Consider the following 24,421-nt stretch of genomic DNA (forward strand, 5'->3'; position numbering starts at 1 on the left):
GAGCCAATGCAATAATGTCCATCACAAAATCATTCCTATTTTTTACTGCAGTGCTGTCTGAGGGTGAGGAGATTATGGGCATCTTATATTATATTTCAGCCTTGTCCCTTGAGCACAGAGATTTCTCCAGATTCTCAGAATCTTTTGAAGATAATTTGTACTGTAAATTATGATATACTGTATAAGAATAACTAAAGGCAAAACTTTTGTTTTTGTTTTGTAAGGAGTGGAGAGGGATTAGAACTCCTGTCAGTTTTTATTGTTGTCTATTTCCCCGTTAAGGAGATTCACGCTTTCTATTTGTCCTGTTATCATTAAAAGTGAAAGTAAATAAAATCCCAAACTTTGGGTCGTACCCAGAAAAATAATAGAGGGGAAATCTTCCAAAAGATACACTAGTTTTGATGACCCGGAGGTCCCCAAGGGATTCCCTTAAATTGCAGGCATTTCCTTTCACTTCCTTCCTGTTTTGCTATGGGACAGGAAGTTAAAGCGGAGTTCCGGCCACAAAATCGACATAACCGATTTTGTGGCCATCCGCTTGCTTTTCCTCACCTGAAACAGAAATGGATAGTTAGGATTTTTTTTTTTTTTTACTTACCTTGTAATTGTAGAAAGATATACTCACCTGTCTTCCACTTCCTCCCTCGGCGGCCACGGCCCGCACCGTCACTTCCGGTTTGCAATGATTCCTGGGAGCTGAACGTCATCGCTTCCAGGAATCAATGCGACGGCACCGGCCCCGCTCGTCACTTCCGGTGCGACGACGCATTCCTTGCTAAACAGCTTCTGGGCATGCCCAGAAGCTGTGGAGGAATGTGGCGCCGCACCGGAAGTGACGAGAGGGGCTGGTGAAGGCGCATTCTGGGAGAAGAAGACACAGAAGAGGACACAGAGAAGAGGATCGCGCTGGCTTCAGCTGCCCACAACAGAGATGGCAACGCTGGAGAAGAAATTTTAAAAGTGAGTATTTCTTCTTGCAGGTAAGTGCGAACCGGGACAGATCAGAGGCTAGCCATTGTGGAATGTACTAGCCCTGACTGTCCCGGGGGTGTGTTTATTGATATTTTTTTTTTTTTTGCCGGAACTCCGCTTTAAGGGAAATCTCTGAAATGGGACACAGATGGCAGAAAAAAAAATCTGAAAGGGGTTATAACCCTCACTTGCTCTATCCAAAATGGAAAAAAAAATGTTGCCTAGAATTCCACTTTAAAAACTTTGCAATCTTATGTTTAGGAACATTCTGAAATTGTTTGACAATTTTTAGACACAGCTTTTCACAGACTAATGAACCACTGCCCATCTTTACATCTGAAACACTCTGATTCTCTACAATGCTCTTTTTATGCGAAATTATGTTAGTGACCTCTTCCTTGTTAGTACCACTTACTTTGCCAGCATTTTGCTGCTCTGTCCGAACTTTTTTTTTTTTTTTTTATTTACTGCCATCAACTTGAAAATGACCTTATTTTTCCTAAAATGGTATGTTTTTCTCACTTCTTTTTTCTTTTTTAAAAGAAATATAGATTCATGAGACTTGCAAATCATTGCATTCTGTTTTTGTAGATTTTACACAGTATCTTAACTTTTTTGGGATTAGGGTTATAGTATGGCACATTAATACCCGCACATTTTCTGGGGTATTCTGGGAAGTCCTATATGCTTTTTCTGGTACACTGTCTTAAACTTCCTGTTTAAGTAAATTAAATAAACCATTCAACATGAATGTAGAACAAACTATAATATCATCACTTTTGTTAACTATTGCCCTCTCAAGGCTCATTGTGATATTCATTTTCTTATACGTTTGCCCTTGTAAAATGTGTTAAGCTTCTGGATAAAGTGGAAAAGAAAAAAATAAACACCTTTCAAAAAAGAAAATGTATGTAGAACAGTTTTGATAAGTTGCATGTGTTGAATTATCACTTGCTAAAATACACTTTGGTATGAAATAGCCCTTTAGGGGGGTTTCAGTTAGGTACTGGATGCAAAGAAGAAATCTAGTGAAACTGTTATTTGTGCAGCATTTCTTCTGTTATCTGAGTCCTTTCCTGGTGGAGAGGAACTTATCAATGGAAACAATGCAGGGCACACAGGGTAATAGAGACACAAATGTGGACATGTATACTAAGCCTTACAGCTCAGTTTATGCTTAGGCATTTAACACTTGGAGAAGGTGATTTGCATGACCTTAATGTGGCAAGAGTATTAAAAGTTGATCAAGGTCCTCGCTTCGGCAGGACATGTACTAGGGTTGGAGCGTTGCAGAGAGGATTAGCATGGCCCCTGCGCAAGGGTGACGCGCGGGTTCATGAAGCGTTCCATATTTTATTAAACAATCAGGTGATTCAGGAATACATTCACACACTATATACTGTATATATTTATTTAGGATATTACATATAAGCAAAATACATTACCTCTTTGTTCCACTTCTATGGTAGGAGATGCAGAAAAAAAAAAGGAGAGAGAAAGAGAAAACAAAATTATTCTTCAATTAACTGCACAACTAAAAAAATTATGCTAAACTTGCAATGTGTTTAATTGGACCTCATTTCAAATGTGTACATTACTCAAACTTAACAACTGTGTAAATTGTGCTTTAAAATGTAATAGTGGAAAAGGGCATAAAGATTTAGCTAATGAATCAAGAATCACATCTCTAAAAGTGTCAAGTAATAAAAGATTCATGTGGCAGTTTTTTATGCAGATTACCAATGCTATGCATAAAATCTACATACATATACACTAGGTGTTAAAACGGGAGACATTTAATTTTCCACCAACTCAATAACAGTGCAACTTAATAAAAGCTCTGTCTGCAATGAATAACGTTGAAAGGACTGTTAGGAAGCTTTAATTTACCAAATAAACCAGAAAAGCCAACTCTTAAGTAACCACTTTTAGGGTCTAATATATATAAAGCATAACATATTGGAGAGTTCAAAACTTAAGAGTAATTATTTAATTGAATCTTGGCTTTTTTTTTCAAAAGATTAGGCTATTATTATTTCTAGCTATGCATCCTTTCGGAAAGGATAAAACGAAAAAGTAGTGGTGTCTGTCTATGTGGGAAGTGATCACAAAGAGGATTCAAAAAAGGACCTTGTTGATGGAAAGAGTGATGGTACTGATGCATTATAGATGGAGGTGAGCAAAGGTGTGCATACTTCACAGTTAATTATTGGGGAATGTTACAGGCTCTTTAAGGCCCGTACACACGTACCGTTTGTCGGCCGAAAATGTTCGGCCGCCGAACGATCGGCCGATTTTCGGCTTGTTAGTATGATGCTTCCGAGAGCCGACAGCGCACTTTCGGCCGAAAAGAATCTGTCGTGCAAGCATTAAAATTTTTGTTGGCCAACACCAGAACGGCCGATTGTTCGCCAGTCAGTACAGAATTCGGCCGACAGACAGCAGATTTGCAAGACTGGGCATGCTCAGAAAAGAAAAAACACACGGAAAGTTAACCATCACATGACATCACTTCTGCAGTCGGCTGTTGTTGGCCGACAAAATTCGTGTGCAGTCTTTTGCAGTTTTCAACAGACAAGACAGCCCTCGGACAAAAGACGGACGATCGTTCGGCCGACGATCGGTACGTGTGTACGGGGCTTTAGTGCTAATGAGGAGGAGCAGGAGACTCAGCTCCTTGCACAGATAGCAAGGGCTGTGAGGGCTGGGACAGTGATAATAATGGGGCATTTTAACTACCCTGAAATTGCCTAAAGCAATGGCACTATTGGAACAAAGTGGGCATTTATAAACCTTTTACAAGGCAAATGTATAGTACAGTTAATAGAAACCACAACTAGAAAGGGTGCTCTGCCAGACCTAGTAATCTGAAGCCATGTGCAGCTTATTACTAATGTTCATAAAAAAGAACTAGATAACAGTGACCATATCATTATTTAACCACTTTACCACTGGAGGATTTTGCTGCCTTACGTCTGGGCCACTTTTTGCGATTCGGCACTGTGCGACTTTAACCGACAATTGCGCGGTCGTGCGACGCTGTACCCAAACAAAATTTACGTCCTTTTTTCCCACAAACAGAGCTTTCTTTTGGTGGTATTTAATCACCTGTGCGGTTTTTACTTTTTGTGCTATAAACAAAAAAGGAGCGTTTATTTTGAAAAAATAACAATATTTTTAACATTTTTTTATATGAAATTCCCCCAAAAAAATGTAAAAATCAAATTTTTTTTAAATTTTTGGCCAATTTGTTTTCTGCTACCTATGTTTGGTAAAAAAAATCACAATAAGCGTATTTTTATTGGTTTGCACAAAAGTTATTGCGTTTACTAACTAAGGGAAAGATTTTTGTAATTTTTGGTGTTTTTTTTTTTAATGAGTAATGGCGGCGATCTGCGATTTATTTTGCGGGACTGCGACATTGCGGCGGACAGATCGGACCCTTGACTGACATTTTTGACACTTTTGGGGGTACCAGTGACATTACTGCAGTAATCAGTGCTATATATATGCACTGTTACTGTAAAAATGACACTGGCCGGGAAGGGGTTCATTTTATTGGAAAGGGAGGGGTTAATGTATGCCTGGTGCTTACTGACGTGTGTGGGGGGAGGTGACTGAGTGAGTCAGGGACAGATCGCATGTTCAGCTATGCTGAACACTGCAATCTGTCACTCCCTGTCACTTAGGAGATCCGCCCGCTCTGTTTACACAGGCGGGCGGATCTCCAAACTAGATTCCCCGACGATTAATTAATGAAATACACTGCACACACGGCAATTTAAATTTAAAAGGCTAAAAATAAAATCTCATGTCCAAATTTTAAAAAGCTATAACAAACAAGAAAAGGGTATGAGGGGTATGAGAGGTTCTGTTGAAACCAAACCATGGTCAGGTAGACCAACTAAAATTTCAGCCACAACTGCCAGGAAGCATGAAGAAACACTATCATGGGTTGAAAGTTACAAAGAATATAATAGAATATGTAAAAAAGAAATCAAGGCTGCAAGAATTCTAAACGAACAATAGGTTGTGAAATAGAGTAGAACAGACTCTGAAACATTTTTTAAATATATTAATAGTAAAAAGGCCAGGTCTGAACATGTAGGCCCTTTACAAGACAGTTTGGAGTTGGTGACTGAAAGCATATTTATTAAATACTTTCTTCAGCTCTGTGAATGCAAATGAAAATAGGGCAGCTAAAATCCATAATGGGACTAGCATTGACCCAGAAGAATCACAATGGCCAAAAATATTTAGACAATATAAAGGTAAATAAAACACCTGAGCCAGATGGCTTACTTCTATGTGTCCTCAAAGAGTTGAGCTCTGTTATTTCAAAGCCATTGTTTCTAATTTTTAGAGACTCTTTAGTGAATCGCTTGGTAACACTATATTGGCGTAAGGGCAATGTGGTGCCTATGTTTAAAAAGGGATCAAAGACTTTACCAAGTAACTACAGACCAGTTAGCCTAAATTCTATATTCAGGAAGTTACTTGAAAGTTTGATAGAAGATCACATAGATTAATTGGAAAACAAATAAGCAATAGACAGCATGGAGCCAAAGAAAAAGAAAAAAAGTTGTCAAATAAATCTGCTTTCTTGTTATGTAAATTATGAAATAAGCAAAACTTAAACAAAGGAGTCGCTGTGGATATAGTATACCTCGATTTTGCAAACACATTTGACACACACATAGCTAAAGTGTAAATTAAATCCCATAGGCTTAGAACATTCTGTTTGTTCATGGATACAAAACTGACTAAAAGATTGTATTCAGAGAGTAGTGATTAACAATTCATATTCTAAATGGTCTAAGGTTATAAGTGGTGTATCCCAAGGTTAAGAGTTGGGACCCTTACCTTTTAACCACTTCCCGACCACATGCCGCCTTTTGACTGTGTCAGGGTGGCTCTCCTGCGCAAACCGACGTAGGTCTATGTCCCCACCCCCATCCCCTTGACCCTACTGGGAGGTTGGTCTTGGGTACTATCCCCCTCTCATGTAGGTCTATGTCGGTCCCGCCCGGAAAGCTAGGGGCAGGCGCGCACCAGTGGCAGGGCACTCCCGCTCCCACTCGGCAGCGGGGAAGCCGATGTGTGTGTCAGGCGGCTTTGATCGCTCCCCACAGAGAGAGAACACAGCCGACCGTCCTTCTCCCTGAAATGATCACAGAGCTCATGTAATCCTTCTATATAGGATCACATGTCTCTATGGTCATCTCAGAAGCCACGCCCCCCCAAAGTTAGAATCACTCCCCTAGGGTCACATTTAACCCCTTGATCACCTATACTGTTAACCCCTTCCCTGCCAGTGTCATTATTACAGTAACAGTGCATTAGCACTGATTACTGTAGTAATGTCACTGGTACCCCCAGAAGTGTCAAAAATGTCAGTTAGGGGTCCAATCAGTCCGCCGCAATGTCACAGTCCCACAAAAAAATCGCCATTACTAGTAAAAAAAAAAACAATAAAAATGACATAAATCTTTCTCGTAGTTAGTAGACGCGATAACTTTTGCGCAAACCAATCAAAATACGCTTATTGCGATTTTTTTTTTACCAAAAATTTGTAGCAGAAAACAAATTGGCCTAAAATGTTAAAAAAAAAAATATATATATATATATATATATATATATATATATATATACAGTGCATTGCGAAAGTATTCGGCCCCCTTGAACTTTTCGACCTTTTGCCACATTTCAGACTTCAAACATAAAGATATAAAACTAATTTTTTTGAAGAATCAACAACAAGTGGGACACAATCATGAAGTGGAACAAAATTTATTGGATATTTCAAACTTTTTTAACAAATAAAAAACTGAAAAATTGGGCGTGCAAAATTATTCAGCCACCTTAAGTTAATACTTTGTAGCGCCACCTTTTGCTGCGATTACAGCTGGAAGTAGCTTGGGGTATGTCTCTATCAGTTTTGCACATCGACAGACTGAAATTTTTGCCCATTCCTCATTGCAAAACAGCTCGAGCTCAGTGAGGTTGGATGGAGAGCGTTTGTGAACAGCAGTTTTCAGTTCTTTCCACAGATTCTCGATTGGATTCAGGCCTGGACTTTGACTTGGCCATTCTAACACCTGGATATGTTTATTTGTGAACCATTCCATTGTAGATTTTGCTTTATGTTTTGGATCATTGTCTTGTTGGAAGAAAAATCTCCGTCCCAGTCTCAGGTCTTTTGCAGACTCCATCAGGTTTTTTTCCAGAATGGTCCTGTATTTGGCTCCATCCATCTTCCCATCAATTTTAACCATCTTCCCTGTCCCTGCTGAAGAAAAGCAGGCCCAAACCATGATGTTGCCACCACCATGTTTGACAGTGGGGATGGTGTGTTCAGGGTGATGAGCTGTGTTGCTTTTACGCCAAACAACGTTTTGCATTGTTGCCAAAAAGTTTGATTTTGGTTTCATCTGACCAGAGCACCTTCTTCCACATGTTTGGTGTGTCTCCCAGGTGGCTTGGGGCAAACTTTAAATGACACTTTTTATGGATATATTTAAGAAATGGCTTTCTTTTTGCCACTCTTCCATAAAGGCCAGATTTGTGCGGTATACGACTGATTGTTCTCCTATGGACAGAGTCTCCCACCTCAGCTGTAGATCTCTGCAGTTCATCCAGAGTGATCATGGGCCTCTTGGCTGCATCTCTGATCAGTCTTCTCCTTGTATGAGCTGAAAGGGACGGCCAGGTCTTCGTAGATTTGCAGTGGTCTGATACTCCTTCCATTTCAATATTATCGCTTGCACAGTGCTCGTTGGGATGTTTAAAGCTTGGGAAATCTTTTTGTATCCGAATCCGGCTTTAAACTTCTCCACAACAGTATCTCGGACCTGCCTGGTGTGTTCCTTGTTCTTTATGATGCTCTCTGCGCTTTAAACTGACCTCTGACCTCTGAGACTATCACAGTGCAGGTGCATTTATACGGAGACTTGATTACACACAGGTGGATTCTATTTATCATCATTAGTCATTTAGGTCAAAATTGGATTATTCAGAGATCCTCACTGAACTTCTGGAGAGAGTTTGCTGCACTGAAAGTAAAGGGGCTGAATAATTTTGCCCGCCCAATTTTTCAGTTTTTCATTTGTTAACGAAGTTTGAAATATCCAATAAATTTCGTTCCACTTCATGATTGTGTCCCACTTGTTGTTGATTCTTCACAAAAAATTACAGTTTTATATCTTTATGTTTGAAGCCTGAAATGTGGCAAAAGGTCGAAAAGTTCAAGGGGGCCGAATACTTTCGCAAGGCACTTTATATATATAGACATACATAGATATGTGCATTTCTCTCATTAGCGCCGGAATAGCACCGTTTTACCGCAAATTTGCGGGCGGTATTTGCCGCAATTCACTATAACGCCCACTAACGTTTTCAAAGATGTTATTTTTAGCCTACTTTTTGGTATGGAGCATGCGCACATGGGCGATCTGCCAGAAATAGACTCTGGAGCTATTTTTGCGTTTTACACTTTTATTAAAATCTTTTTTTCTACTTAACTTTTTTTTACACAGTTTAAAAGCAGTTTAGCTCAAAATCATATAACACATCTTCCCCACGCATTTTTTATTTTTTTCCTGCCATATTTTGTGATTTTGAACAAAACAGTCCACCTTTTAGCTGGACTGTGTTTAAGTCCAGTCCGGACGTTATTTGATCTTAGTGAATTTGACACTGCTCATAACGTTTCTGATGGAGTTATAGTGAATTGCATTTGCACCTAAAAATAGTCAAAATTGAGGTAAAATAGAACCAGATCAGCGTTGGAGGTACAGTGAATTAGGCCCAAAGTGTCATTTCTTCAGTGTTGAAAAGATATAATAAAATATTTACAAAAAAGTGAGGGGTGTACTCACTTTTATGAGATACTGTGTGGATATATATATATATATATATATATATATACACACATGTATTGTTCTATATATACAATTCAATACCCACAGTTGATCCAGAGGAAGGCAAAAAAAAAAAAAACAATAAAGCATGATTCAATTTGCTCCAGCAGGGGAAAAAAATCCTTCCTGATCCCCCAAGAGGCTATCAGATATACCCTGGATAAACTTTACCTATAAATGTTAGTATTTAGTTATATTATGCACATTTCGGAAAGAATCTAGGCCTTTCTTAACCACTTAACGACCAGGCCATAACCAAATGACAGCTACAGCGTGCTCGGTTTATTCAGGGAGGGCTTACAATGACGTGACCCGGCATATCACGGATCGTGGTAAAAGGCCAATGACAGCGGCCCTTTTTCACGTGATTGCGCTGTCCAATGACGGAGTGATCAGTTGTCAACAAAATGGCGCATGTCCGGTTCAGTTCTCTCCTCTCCTCGCACACTGTGCAAGGAGTGGAGAGAGACCACAGTACCGCTCACACCTGCCTCCTTCATGCCTCATTCATGCTTCAGTCGTGCCTCAGTCATGCCTCAATCATATCTCAGTCATGCCTCAATCATGCCTCAGTCATGGCCATCCATGCCTTAATCATGCCCATCTGTGCCTCAATCATGCCCATATGTGCCTCAGTCATGCCCATATGTGCCTCCGTTATGCCCATCCATGCCTCAATCATGCCAATCTGTGCCTCAATCATGCTCATCAATGCCTCAATCATGCCAATTTGTGACTCATCTGTGCCTCATTCATGCCCATCCATGCCACATCCATGCTACATCTGTGCCCACCCTTGCCACCTCAGTGCTAACCTGTGCTCATCCATGCCACATCAATGCTACATCAGTTCTCATCCATGCCACATCCATGCCACGTCAGTGCTCATCAGTGCTACATCCATGCTTATCCGTGCCACATCCATGCCACATCCGTGCTCATCCATGCCACATCAGTACTCCTCCCCTATTTGCCACCACACACGCTTAACACTGTCTGAACCAAATAAGTTTATCTTGGCCTCATCAGACCACGGGACAAGGTTTCAGTAATCCATGTCCTTGGCTTGCTTGTCTTCAGTAAACTGTTTGCGGGCTTTCTTGTGCATCATCTTTAGAAGAGGCTTCCTTCTGGGACGACAGCTATGCAGACCAACTTGATGCAGTATACAGTGTATGGTCAAAGCACTGACAGACTGGCCTCCCCACCCCTTCAACCTCTGCAGCAATGCTGGCAGCACTCAAACGTCTATTTCCCAAAGAGAACCTCTGGATATGACGCTGAGCACATGCACTCAACTTCTTTGGTCGACCATGGCGAGACCTGTGCTAAGTGGAACCTGTCCTGTTTAACTGCTGTATGGTCTTGACCACCGTGCTGTAGCTCAGTTTCAGGGTCTTGGCAATCTTCTTATAGCCTTCTTTATGTAGAGCAACAGTTATTTTTTTTCAGATCTTCAGGGAGTTCTTTGCCATGAGGTGCCATGTTGAACTTCCAGTGACCAGTATGAGAGAGCGAGAGCGATAACACCAAATTTAACACACCTGCTCCTCCTTCACACCTGGGACCTTGTAACACTAAGGAGCCACATGACACCGGGGGGGGTGGCTAATTTGGTCCGAATTCGACATGTTCACTTTTGTTGCCAGCGGTTTAGACATTAATAACTGTGTGTTGAATTATTTTGAGGGGACAGCAAATGTACACTGTTATACAAGCTGTACACTCACTACACTAGCTGTCTCTAACATCCACCAGCTCTGTGATGTCATCATGGAGGAGTGGAAGAGGACTCCAGTGGCAACCTGTGAAGCTCTGGTGAACTCCATGCCCAAGAGGGTTAAGGCAGTGCTGGAAAATAATGGTGGCCACACAAAATACTGACACTTTGTGGCCAATTTCGACATTTTCCCTTAGGGGTGTACTCACTTTTGTTAGCAGCGGTTTAGACATTAATGGCTGTGTGTTGAGTTATTTTGAGGGAACAGCAAATTTACACTGTTATACAAGCTGTACACTCACTACTTTACATTGTAGCAAAGTGTAATTTCCTCAGTGTTGTCACATGAAAAGATATAATAAACTACAAAAATGTGAAGGGTGTACTCACTTTTGTGAGATACTGTATGTGTAATTTATGCTCCTAGAACACCTGGAGGTGCTACTTGGATGTTGGGCCTCTGTATGTGGCCAGGCTGTGTAAAAGTCTCACATATGTGGTATCGCCATACTCAGGAGGAGTAGCAGGGTGTCATTTTTGCTATGTACATGCTATCTGTTAGAAATATCTTCTAAATAGACAACTGTTTAAAAAAAATGCATTTTTATTTTCTTTCCATATTTTATAAACTTGTGGAAAAAAATGACATGTTCAAAGGACTCACCATATCGCCATACTCAGGAGTAGCAGAAATGTATTTTGGGGTGTAGTTGCAAGTATGCCTATACAGTGTGTGAGAAATAACTTGGTAACATGACAATTTTGTGAAAAAATTAATAAATCTTAATTTTGCAAAGAACTCACCATGCCTCTTACTAAATGACTTTGGAATGTCTACTTTACATAAAGGGGTCATTTGGGGGGTATTTGTACTTTCCTGGCTTGTTAATGTCTCAAGAAACATCAGTACATCAGGTGTGATTAATTTTCAATGATTGGCACCATAGCGTGTAATGATTAAAAACCACCAAAAGAAAGCTCTATTTGTGTGGGAAAAAAAGATGAAAATTTCATATGGTTACAGTGTTGCATGACTGAGTATTTGTCATTCAAAATGTTAGAGCACTGAAAGTTGAAAATTGGTCTGGTTAGGAATGGGGTTTAAGTGCCCAGTGGGTAAGTGGTTAAAACAATCTGCTGAGCTTGCCAGAACCAGCTCTTGAGGGAGTCTATTCCACATTTTCACAGCTCTTACTGTGAAGAAGCCTTTCATAATTTGAAGATGTAAAGAGTGCCCCCTTGTCCTCTGTAATGACCTTTAAGTGAATAGCTCACCACCAAATTCACTATATGAGCCACATATGTATTTAATCATGTTGATCATATCCCCATTAATCTCATATCCTCCAGAGAGAATAAATTAAATTCAGCTAATCTTTCCTAATAGCTGAGCTCCTCCATGTCTCTTATCAGTTTGGATGTTTTTCTCTGCACTTTCTCCAGTGCCCCAATATCCTTTTTATGAACTGGTGCCCAAAACTGAACTGCATATTCCAGATGAGGTCTTACTACTGATTTGTACAGGGGTAAAATGATATCCCTCTCTCTGGAGTCCATACCCCTCCTTATACAAGAAAGGATTTTGCTTGATTTGGAAACCGCAGCTTGGCATTGCATGCCATTACTAAGTTTATGATCTAATAGAACCCCCAGATCCTTCTGCACCAGTGACTCCCCCAGCTGTTCTCCTCCTACTATGTAGGATTCATGCATGTTTTTAGCCCCCTAGTGTATAACTTTACATTTATCTCATTTATAGTCCTTCATGTCCTCAAAATACACAACACATTCCCTAGGGACTAAGTCACCTAAAACTTTTTCCATCAGTCTCTGGAAGGTTGCAGGCGCACCTCTTATGCCCTGTGGCATGCGTGTGAACTGGTAGAAACCCAAGGGACATATTAATGCAGTCTTCTACTGGTCCTCGGATGCCATCGGAACTTGATAGTACCCAGACCGCAAGTCTAGTACAGTGAACCACTGATTCCCATTGAGAGCTTCCAAAGCTTCCTCTATCTTGGGTAGCGTGTACTGATCTGATATGATCCGCTGATTGAGGGTTGGATAATCTACACACAGCTGGAAGGACCCACACTTTTTCCTCACACACACACACACACACACACACACACACACACACACACACACACACACACACATACGTTGAAATGATTGGACCAAAGCCTTTATTCAACCTCATTAACTATGTAACCATGGAACTACAGTATGTAACCATTTGATATGGTAAGTCTGTTTGCCCGTATTAGGTCTCTATAAGAAATGATACAAAATGAAGGATCCATAACAAACAATTCCTTACTAAATTGTAAACTGTTTTTATAACTGCATTACTGCAAGGCTTTAAACATATTATGTGAAGTATCTGATGTTACATAAGGCCTCATGCACACTGCTGCTGCTGTTAAACCCAATTTTTTGTGAATTTAGGCGTTATTTTTATTTTTTTTACAGCCCTTAAACTTCCTTCTATGTTATCCTATGTGTCCATGCACACAGACGTTTTTAGCAGTTTGTCAGCAGGGGAGTTTATTGTCATCTGAAAGCCCTACAATTGCGTTCAAGAGCAGTTCTTCTGACCACAAAAAACGCTGAACTCTCATAAACTCCCTGCCCTAAAGGCTGCGAAGAACAAAATGTAATTTTTAGTTACGTAAGAGGTTTAAGGCATTTCAAATGCTTTATGTGGTGTTTTTATAGGGCATTTATCAAATACCATATATTTTTTAAATAAACGTAATAATGCCAATGTGGAATTTGACTATGGTCCCTACACTTTTGCATAAGACTGTAACTGTATTATATAAGTATGTTCAATGAGGGCAGTTTGGGTTAAAAAAAATAAATAAACAAACCCTCATATGTGATAGCATGGACAGTTGACAGGTAATTTTTTCTTGAGGTATAAGGGGTCCACTGCAGGTAATTAAAGGAGTTGTAAAGTTAGAAGCTTTTTTTATCTTAATGCATTCTATTCATACCGCCTGGTATGTCCATTCATAATGCACAGATTGTAGTAGGGATGTCATTGAGAGGCGGCGGCCGGCCAGAGGCGGGACTTTTAAAACCTGCCCTGCGCTGCTCTGCGCCCTCCTCCTTCCTCACGGCGGCCATATTAATTTCGGCACTGTTAACCCATTATCGGCCGAAATGAGATAGGCTCATTTTCGGCCGATAATTTTGGTGGCCGAAATTTCCGTGCATCCCTAATAAAATGTTTGTTATTTGTTTTTTGTTTTTTTTTAAACGAGACTTTACAATTACTTTAAGCACAGATCATGCTTGATTACCTGCTTCTGTGGCTGCAATATCCAAGATAATACATAGTTACATAGTTAGTCTGGCTGAAAAAAGACACAAAGTCCATCTAGTTCAACTAATAGAGGAAAACAAAGAATATGTAATTATTTATATATATATATATATATATATATATATATATATATATATATATATATATATATATATATGTATATATATATATATATATATGTATATATATATATATATATATATATATATATATAGTATCTCACAAAAGTGAGTACACCGCTCACATTTTTGTAAATATTTTTTTTATTACCATATTTTCCGGCGTATAAGACGACTGGGCGTATAAGACGACCCCCCTAATTTTCATCTACCAGTAATACTTATACTTAGGTTACCTTGGAGATATTACACTCGGCGTATAAGACGACCCCCCATTTTTGGGCGATTTTTTTGAGGTTCAAAAGTAGTCTTATACGCCAGAAAATACAGTATATCTTTTCTTCTGACAACACTGAATAAATGATACTTTGCTACAATGCAAAGTAGTGAGTGTACAGCTTGTAAAACTGTGTAAATTTGCTGTCCCCTCAAAAAAACTCAACACACAGCCATTAATGTCTAAACCTCTGGCAACTAAAGTGAGTACACCCCTAAGTGAAAATGTTTAAATTGGGCCCAAAGTGTCAATATTTTGTTTGGCACTATTATTTTCCAGCATTGCCTTAACCCTCTTGGGCATGGAGTTGACCAGAGCTTCACAGGTTGCCTCTGGGGTCCTCTTTCATTCCTCCATGACAGCATCACGGAGCTGGTGGATGTTAGAGACCTTGTGCTCCTCCACCTTCCATTTGAAGATGCCCCACAGATGCTCAATAGGGTTTAGGTCTGGAGACATGCTTGGCCAGTCCATGCCCTTTACCCTCAGCTTCTTTTGCAAGGCAGTGGTCATCTTGGAGGTGTGTTTGGGGTTGTTATGTTGTAATACTGCCCTGCGGCCCAGTCTCCGAAGGGAGGGAATCATGCTCTGCTTCAGTATGTCACAGTATACGTTGGCATTCATGGTTCCCTCAATGAACTGTAGCTCCCCAGTCCCGGCAGCACTCATGCAGCTCCAGACGATAACACTCCCACCACCATGCTTGACTGTAGACAAGACACATTTGTCTTTGTACACCTCACTTGGTTGCCACCACACACGCTTGACGCCATCTGAACCACATAGGTTTATCTTGGTCTCATCAGACCACAGGACATGGTTGCAGTAACCCATGTCCCTAGTCTGCTTGTCTTCAGCAAACTGTTTGTGTGTGGGTTTTCTTGTGCATCATCTTTAGAAAAGGCTTCCTTCTGGGACGACAGCCATGCAGACCAATTTGATGCAGTGTGCGGCGTATGGTCTGAGCACTGACAGGCTGACCCCCCACCTTTCAACCTCTGCAGCAATGTTGGCAACATTCATGCGTCTATTTCCCAAAGACAACCTCTGGATATGACACTGAGCACATGCACATGCACTCAACTTCTTTGGTCGACCATGGCGAGGCCTTTTCTGAGTAAAACCTGTTCTGTTAAACCGCTGCATGGTCTTGGCCACCGTGTTGCAGCTCAGTTTCAGGGTATTGACAATCTTCGTATAGCCTAGGCCTATCTTTATGAAGAGTAACAATTCTTTTTTTTAGATCCCCAGAGACTTCTTTGCCATGAGGTGCCATGTTGAACTTTCAGTGACCGGTATGAGAGAGTGAGAGCGATAACATCAAATTTAACACACCTACTTCCTGTTTACACCTGAGACCTTGTAACACTAACGAGTCACATTACACTGGGGAGGGAAAATGGCTAATTGGGCCCAATTTGGACATTTTCATTAAGGGGTCTACTCACTTTTGTTGCCAGCGGTTTAGACATTAATGTGTGTTGAGTTATTTTGAGGGGACAGCAAATGTACACTGTTATACAAGCTGTACACTCACTACTTTACATTGTAGCAAAGTGTAATTTCTTCAGAGTTGTCACATGAAAAGATATAATAAAATATTTACAAAATATTTACAAAAATGTGTCGGGCGTACTCACTTTTGTGAGATACTGTATGCTTATCAGGATTTTGTTACCAAAAACATGTAGCAGAATACATATTGGCCTAAATTCATGAAGAAATTAGATTATTTTACATTTTTTTATGTGTTTTATAGCAGAAAGTAAAAAAAATTATTATTATTTTTTTTTTTTAAATTGTCTGCCTTTTTTTTGGTAATAGCACAAAATATAAAATACGCAGTGGGGATCAAATACCACCAAAAGCTCTATTTGTGGGGGAAAAATGACATACATTTTATTTGGATACAGCTGCGCAATTGTCAGTAAAGTAACGCAAAGATGCAGGTTGCTTGGGGATTAAGCAACACATGCACACAGCAGTGAGCTCTCTTGTGAATCATGGTGCCTCCTAACTTTTTCTCTGTGACTCCAGCTTTCTCCAGCACCATCTACATCTCCTCCTGTACTCCAGCTTGCATCAAGCCTTGTTATCTCTCTGCACTCCAACCGGTACCTTCTGCCTGCATTATCGAGCCTGTTCCAGTGATCCTTGTGTTCCACAGTCTGCATCCTGCTGCAGACTCGTGATCCCAGAGTATCAGCACTGCAATGACTCTTCTCTGCATATTTACTTTTAGTTCCTAGTAGATGTCTGCTTAGGTGAGTCAGATGGCCACAACCTGGGTGTCACTAGCAGCCAAACCCATCTCAACCTTTAGGAGCTCTGGTGAAGAAAGGCAGATTCTTAGATTCTGTACCTTGGACCTCTGAAGGGTTCTCACCGTTGATGTTTGGATGGACACAATAGATATGCCCTCTGTCTGGTGCCAATAGGTGCCTTGCTTCCCTAACACTACTTACAGTAATCTTTGACTCCTCCATAGCCACTGCCTAGCTCCAGCTGTGAAGCTAATTTCTGGTTAGTCGGTTTTTCCCCCTAGAAGGAATGGACCCAAATGTGCAAGCAAATCACTCAGTTAAGTTCATGATTTAATCCCAGTCAAACCTATTAGCAGCTGAAAAAGACTGGAACACTTTATTTCATAATGCTCATTACATTGATTAATTGAAGGCTTGAATTAAAACCTTAAATAGGGTTTCTGAATAAGGAGGAGAGACAACCTGAGAAGATACACAAGCCTTACAAACTTGTTTTCTATTTACTTGTATCACAGTGTCAAGCTATGTTTATATAGAAAGCGGACTGTGCATCTAAGACTCCATTCACACCAGCGCGACTTGTCAGGCGATTTGTCAGCCTGACAAGTCGCGCTCCCTCGCGGTCCATTGACTGCTACAGGACCCGTTATAATAGGAACGACACAAGTCGCTCCGACTTAGAAAAAGGGTCCTGTACTACTTCGGGGCGACATCGGAGCGACTTGCATAGACTTCCATTATGTGAAGTCCATGCAAGTCGCTCCGAAGTCGTGGAGCATGGGAATGCACAAGTCGCCCCCGAAGTAGTACAGAGTCGTGCCACCCCAGTGTGAACCGAGCCTAAACCATAACAATTATAGACGAAATCACTACTATTGGGTTAAAATTCAAAATTAAAAACTATACATACTGTACGGAACACATTCATACTGGACTTCTAAATATTTGTAAGTCCCCGGGCATGGGTCAGGAAATACATCTGGTCCAGCTACAACAGCACACTGCGTCCGATTATTGCATCTGAAATACAAAATATTTATTTTATTTATTTCAATTCTTCATCACATTGTACAGTGTATCACATTGCCCCATTTAAGCAGAAACAAAGAAATATAGAAATTTCCACATCAATACATGGTTTGTATATTGGAAATCAAAAACTATTTTACATTGGGACTTTCTTAGGGCTTGTTCACACCAGCTGCTTTTGGGTGCATTTTTTTGAAATCGTGAACACAAACACAGTAAATTCATTTTTTTTCTTATCACCTTAGTTCACACCACTGCATTCAGGTCCAGTGGTACAGCAGCATGCATTGTTTTGCACCAGAACGTGTGTAAGAGCACATATAAACGCCCTGGAACGCATTAAAAACACATGTAAATGTGTATGTGGAAACACATACTGGGCTCAGGAATTGTGGTGTAAAATGTGAAATGACTACCTATGTATAATGATAGGCCGAGATGTTCCATGTTGTGTGCATGTAGTTTCAAAAAAAAAAAAAGATAGAAATAACTAAAAACAGAAAAATTGTAAAAGTCACACTAAGTGCCGGTTCACACTAGGTCGCTCCGACTTAGGGGGCTACCTGTGAAGTCGCGTGCAGCGCGACTTTGGCGTGACTTGCACAGACTTCATAAAATGAATGTCTATGCAAGTCGCCTCCAGGTCGCCCCGAAGTAGTACAGGACCCTTTTTCTAAGTCGGAGCGACTTGTGTCGCTCCTATTAGAACGGCTCCTGTACTACACAATGGGAGCGTGACGGACCGCGACTTGTCAGGCTGACAAGTCGCCTGACAAGTCGGATCAATGTGAATGTGGTCTAATATGTATGTTATGATTTACCATAAATACAGTAAATTGCAACTTTCACAACTGAATCACTCCCTGTCTATTTGATGTTAGCATGTCTTACATTTTTGCTATATACATTAAAAGTTAATTGAATATCCACTGCTGTTATATGCTGTGTACATAATTACTATATACTGTATATGGAGTTCTTTCTATTCTATTTATATTGGCAGATGCTGTCATTTCCATTTTTGAGCAATAATTTTCTGGGGGTAGAACAGCAACTTATACACAATATTACTAATAATTTGTTAACAGGGGGTACGAATCCTGTGATGCAGTGTAAAGATGCGCTTTACCTCGACTCAAAAGCTAACTTTATTTACACCACCTGCAAGGACTGGATTGAACCAAAACCAATGTAGCTCACTCTCACACAACATGGGGGAACACAGGTACAAAAGCAGTTAGACTCCTCCAAAACCCCATTTACCAGCCTCCACAAGTATTTTTTAAGATAAACAAGACACATAATCCTCCTAGGATGGCCCAGATTCTAGCCACTGACACCACCCCTACTCGCTCAAGAACAACTAACAGCTGCGCCTCCGCCCTCCCCTGCCAGTTCATCTCCACTCTATGGCATAAAGGACCTCTGAAGTCCACCCTATAAACCTCCCCACATCCAAGAAAGTTTCTTTTTTGTCATCAGTACCTGATGAAGCTCCCGATCACTGGGTGGGCAAAACACGTTGAGATAATGCTATGACATCATCACGTCTGGATGGTAGCATGACTCCTACAACTGCTGGATGATTTAACAAAGTCACAGAGCCCAAGTATGCATGTGCACGCTTGATGTAAAGAGGGTTGAGCTAGGACAGAGGACGAAAAGTCCTGAAGCCAATGGATGAGTTACAAGGAGCTACAAGGGGACTGTAGGCCCCCATTGTTTGCTATTTCAGTACCTTGCTACTCTGCTTAAAATTCCAATCCGCATGCTGGAAATAGTATGGTCTGCTATCGGTCAGGCTTACTTAGATCAATGAGCTCTTAGTGTCAGGACATGTCGTTTGTGTTTAACAAGCTTTTCTGTATTTGCATTGATTCATCTGTATCAAGGCAGTTTTGGAAATTGCTGGGTGGACTCATGCAGATCAATAACATGAATATGATGAATGTCATCCCAGCCAATTACAGGCAGTGAAGAGACACAGGAAGTGGTCTTTGCCTGGAGAGTCCAGTTGAGGCGGGGGTGCCTTGCCATTCTCAGCACCTGCTGCCATGCGGCCTCAGGCTGGAGGCCTGGAAGCTGGGGCGCTGACCCTTGTTTTCTTAAGAGCTGACTGAGGGGAGACATGCCTGAGAGGATCGGGATGCGGCTCACGTGAGTTCAGACAAAGGATGAAAGGACTTTTTGTTTTGTAGACCTCCCCTCTGTGCTAGGAAAATCAGCTACTGGGTACAGCAGAAAGGGGATATAGCTAGTCTCCTGAAGAACAATAATCTATCCTTCTCAGGACTTACTCAAGAGTGCATGTTGCTTCAATTTAATTCAACAGTAAAGTTGAAGAAGTTGTCCTCCCTAAAATTAGTTGGATCTGGAGTATCTCACTACATTCCCTTCCCTATCCAGGTTCTCAATAAAACATCAAGAGCAACCAAAACCCCTAGACTGATTATTCAGGAAACTAGCCTAAGTGTGTGCTGTGTAAAATACTGTGTGCCTGGCTGAAGAGTTAAGGCAGGAGAGTATTCTAGCGGCTGCTCCGGGGTTGGCGCCACACTCATAAGCCCTGTTTGCTCACAATACATCTATACCCTGGGTCTAGCTACAATTTAACTGTTATCAACAAGTTAACTGTTACCTGGATAATATAAACTACAGTATCTCACATAAGGGGAGTACATCCCATTACATTTTTGTAAATATTTTATTATATCTTTTCATGTGATAACACTGAAGAAATTACACTTTTTTACAATGTAAAGTAGTGAGTGTACAGCTTGTATAACAGTGTAAATTTTCTGTCCCCTCAAAATAACTCAACACACAGCCATTAATGTCTAAATCACTGGCAACAAAAGTGAGTACACCCCTAAGTGAAATTGTCCAAATTATTGGGCCCAATTAGCTAGAGCCCAATTAGCTATTTCCCCTCCCCGGTGTCATGTGACTCCTTAATGTTACAAGGTCTCAGGTGTGAATAGGGAGCCGATGTGTTAAATTTGGTGTTTTTGCTCTCACTCTCTCATACTGGTCACTGGAAGTTCAACATGGCACCTCATGGCAAAGAACTCTCTAAAGGGTCTAAAAAAAAAAAGAATTGTTGCTCTACATAAAGATGGCCTAGGCTATAAGAAGATTGCCAAGACCCTGAAACTGAGCTGCAGCACGGTGACCAAGACCATACAGCGGTTTAACAGGACAGGTTCCACTCAGAACAGGCCTCGCCATGGTCGACCAAAGAAGTTGAGTGCACAAGCTCAGCGTCAAATCAAGAGGTTGTCTTTGGGAAATAGACATATGAATGCTGCCAGCATTGCAGCAGAGGTTGAAGGGGTGGGGGGTCAGCCTGTCATTGCTCAGTCCATACGCTGCACACTGCATCAAATTGGTCTGCATGGCTGTCGTCCCAGAAGGAAGTCTCTTCTAAAGATGATGCACAAGAAAGCCTGCAAACAGTTTGCAGAAGACAAGATTACTGGAACCATTTCCTGTGGCCTGATGAGACCAAGATAAACTTATTTGGTTCAGATGGTGTCAAGCATGTGTAGCGACAACCAGGTGAGGAGTACAAAGACAAGTGGGTCAAGCATGGTGGTGGGAGTGTCATGGTCTGGGGCTGCATGAGTGCTGCCGGCACTGGGGAGCTACAGTTCATTGAGGGAACCATGATTGCCAACATGTATTGTGACATACTGAAGCAGAGCATGATCCCCTCTCTTCAGAGACTGGGCCGCAGGGCAGTATTCCAACATGATAACGACCCCAAACACACCTCCAAGATGACTAATGCCTTGCAAAAGTAGCTGTGGGTAAGGTTGATGGACTGGCCAAGCATGTCTCCAGACCTAAACCCTATTGAGCATCTGTGGGGCATCCTCAAACGGAAGATGGAGGGGTTCAAGGTCTTTAACACCCACCAGCTTCGTGATGTCGTCATGGAGGAGTGGAAGAGGACTCCAGTAGCAACCTGTGAAGCTCTAGTGAACTCCATGACCAAGAGGGTTAAAGCAGTCCTGGAAAATAATGGTGGCCACAGAACATATTGACACTTTGGGCCCAATTTGGACATTTTAACTTAGGGGTGTACTCTCTTTTGTTGCCAGTGGTCTAGACATTAATAGCTGTGTGTTGAGGTATTTTTGAGGGGACAGCAAATTTACACTGTTATACAAGCTGTTTACTCACTACTTTACATTGTAGCAAAGTGTCATTTCTTTAGTGTTGTCACATGAAAATATATAATAAAATATTTACAAAAATGTGAGGGGTGTACTCACTTCTGTGAGATACTGTAGCTGCATTTAAAGGGTAACTCCACTTTCGTGGGGAAAAAAATCAGCACATAAAGAAAAAATATTATAGCGTATACAATTGCGACACAAGTCAGATTGTAATTGAATGTTATTAAAAATGACCTTTCCTTTTCAATCTGCAGCTGCTGTAATTTTCTGAACATGCAATGCAACATGGCTAACTAGAGTTGTTCTGAACACAAAAAGTGTACTGAACATGCCGCAGAAACATAATTTCCTGCTTGTGTAATTGGCTCACCAATTTTCCCAGAAGTCTGCCTAAGATACAAGTCAGATTTCTGGCATCCCCTGCAACAAAAATTTCATTTTTGGTGAGGTACTCGCAATAGGAACACATCTAAAGGGATGCAGGCCCAGCAGATTTCCTCATTAGTGCTCTGCAGGTGCCACAGCTGACAGATAATTATGAAACCACTTCCATTAGACCCACCCAGCACAGAGGAACAAACAGGGATTTATTCAGAAAAAAAAGGTAGAAATCTACAACAAAGGTTGTTTTAATCCTTGCAATGTACATAGATCACCCAGAGGCGAATGTTTTTTCTCAACAAAAGTGGAGTTACACTTTAACATATGGCTCCACTGTGAGAGCAAATTGGATGAGCAGCTTGCTAAGTTAAGGAGATATCTGCAAACAAGTGTTAGCGATTGGCTGCATTAAGTCTTTCCATGGAAATCTAGGATTAATAAACATACAATCCAGCTATAAATCTTGCTCACTTAATCATCTGGCTGACCCTTCTCCATATTCTCTCGGCTAACTACCTTTTTATTACTACAGCTTGCCTATATTTGGCATTGCATTTTGGCAGTATTGAAAGTTTATTTCTAATAGCCTGTAATTTCTGTATAGCTTTATAAACTGGTTTACCTTCATGCAATTGGCCAGATTGCATGGAGAGCAATCACAGCTACTTAGCAATGCGAAATTTTAGAGATACCATTGACTTATTGCTTATTTACTATATGTATGAACTTAGCTTCCTTGTTAGGGAGTTCGCCTTGATAATAGGATTTATATATGGAAGATATATATGGTTGTATTTGTAGTCATCACCTGCCCAGACATACAGTAGGTCTAGTTTTGACAATGTTGTCATTTCTATGGTGTAGGGTGCAGGTATTTATTTGTATGGTATAATGCTGAGGTTTCCAGACAGCAGGCCCTTCGCTTTACCTAATCCGGACCTTGAGGCATTAATCCTGCCACTGACACCAACAATGGGGCATAGTTCCTTCCACTGACAGCTAAAATGAGGCACTATTCCATCCACTGACACCAACTATTTCTCACCCTAAAACCAAAGATAGGGCAGTGTTTTTACTCCCACTGTGCAAAGTCTGGCCCCCCTCAAGTCTTTCCCTTTCTTTAGAAAATTTGGAGATCCCTGGTTTGTTGGGTATTATTGTTACATAGTTAGGGAGGTTGAAAAAAGACACCAGTCCATCCAGTTCAACCTATGATGTGTCTGTGTGTGTGTGTGTGTGTGTTTGATGTTAACCCTACATTGTATACCCCTGTATGTTGTGGTCTTTAACCACTTTAATACAGTGCACTTTCACCCCCTTCCTGTCCAGGCCAATTTTCAGCTTTCAGCGCTGTCGCACTTTGAATGACAATTGCGTGGTCATGCTACACTGTACCCATATGAAATTTGTATCATTTTTTCCACACAAATAGAGCTTTCTTTTGGTGGTATTTAATCACCCTGTTTTTTTTTTATTTCTTACTAAAAAAGAAAGAAAATTTTGAAAAAAAAAAAAAAGTTTTTCTTATTTTCTGTGAGTAAATTTAGAAAAAAAATAATTTTTCTCCTTCACTGATGTGCGCTGATAGGCTGCACTGATGAGGTGGTACTTATGGGCACTGAGAGGTGGCACTGGTGGGCGGCACTGATGGGCACTGATGGGCGGCAGTGACGGGTGGCACTAATGAGCACTGACGGGCGGCACTGATGGACACTGATGGGCAGTACCATCAGTGCCCACAATCAGTGCCCATCAGTGCCTAGATGAGCAAGCACTGATGGACACTGACTAAAAGCACTATGGGCACTGATTGTGGGCACGGATGGTGGGCACAGATTGGCACTTTATTTTAATTTTCTGTAATCAGGGCACTGATGATCAGTGCTCTGATTACCTGTGTTTGTCTCCCCTGTGAGGAGGAGGAACCGAATAACGGCACTTCCTCATTTACATGTGACCGGCTGTGATTGGACACAGCTGATCACATGGGTAAAGAGTCATGTCATTGTCATGTCATGTTATTGACTCTTTACCAAGATTGGGGTCGCGCCGTGTCCTAGCAACACGGCGCGACCACGATGGCCACTCCGCGCGCCCCCGCAGGCGCACGAGAGAGGCAGTTCTGGTGCGCTGTCATATGACGGCGTCTCAGAACAATGGATGCCCCGCTCCGCCGTCATTCGACGGGGGCGGGTAAGAAGTGGTTAAGGTGCCTGTCTAATAGT

At 41.2% G+C, this 24,421-nt stretch overlaps 1 protein-coding gene across 1 annotated transcript in view; it reads right to left on the reverse strand.

The window, feature by feature from the left end:
* The window catches only part of ADGRL3 (adhesion G protein-coupled receptor L3), a 1,148,837-nt gene that overhangs the window by 836,588 nt on the left and 287,828 nt on the right, over positions 1-24,421 (reverse strand). The window contains exons 4-5 of the mRNA XM_082254905.1: positions 17,516-17,625; positions 2,421-2,435 (exon numbers count right to left, since the gene is read on the reverse strand). Coding sequence (XP_082111031.1) covers positions 2,421-2,435; positions 17,516-17,625 — 125 coding nt within the window. The remainder of the gene's footprint in view (positions 1-2,420; positions 2,436-17,515; positions 17,626-24,421) is intronic.

This window comes from Pelophylax lessonae, assembly GCF_965119305.1.
Source record: "Pelophylax lessonae genome assembly, chromosome: 1".
In the NCBI taxonomy this organism is placed as follows: Eukaryota; Metazoa; Chordata; class Amphibia; order Anura; family Ranidae; genus Pelophylax; species Pelophylax lessonae.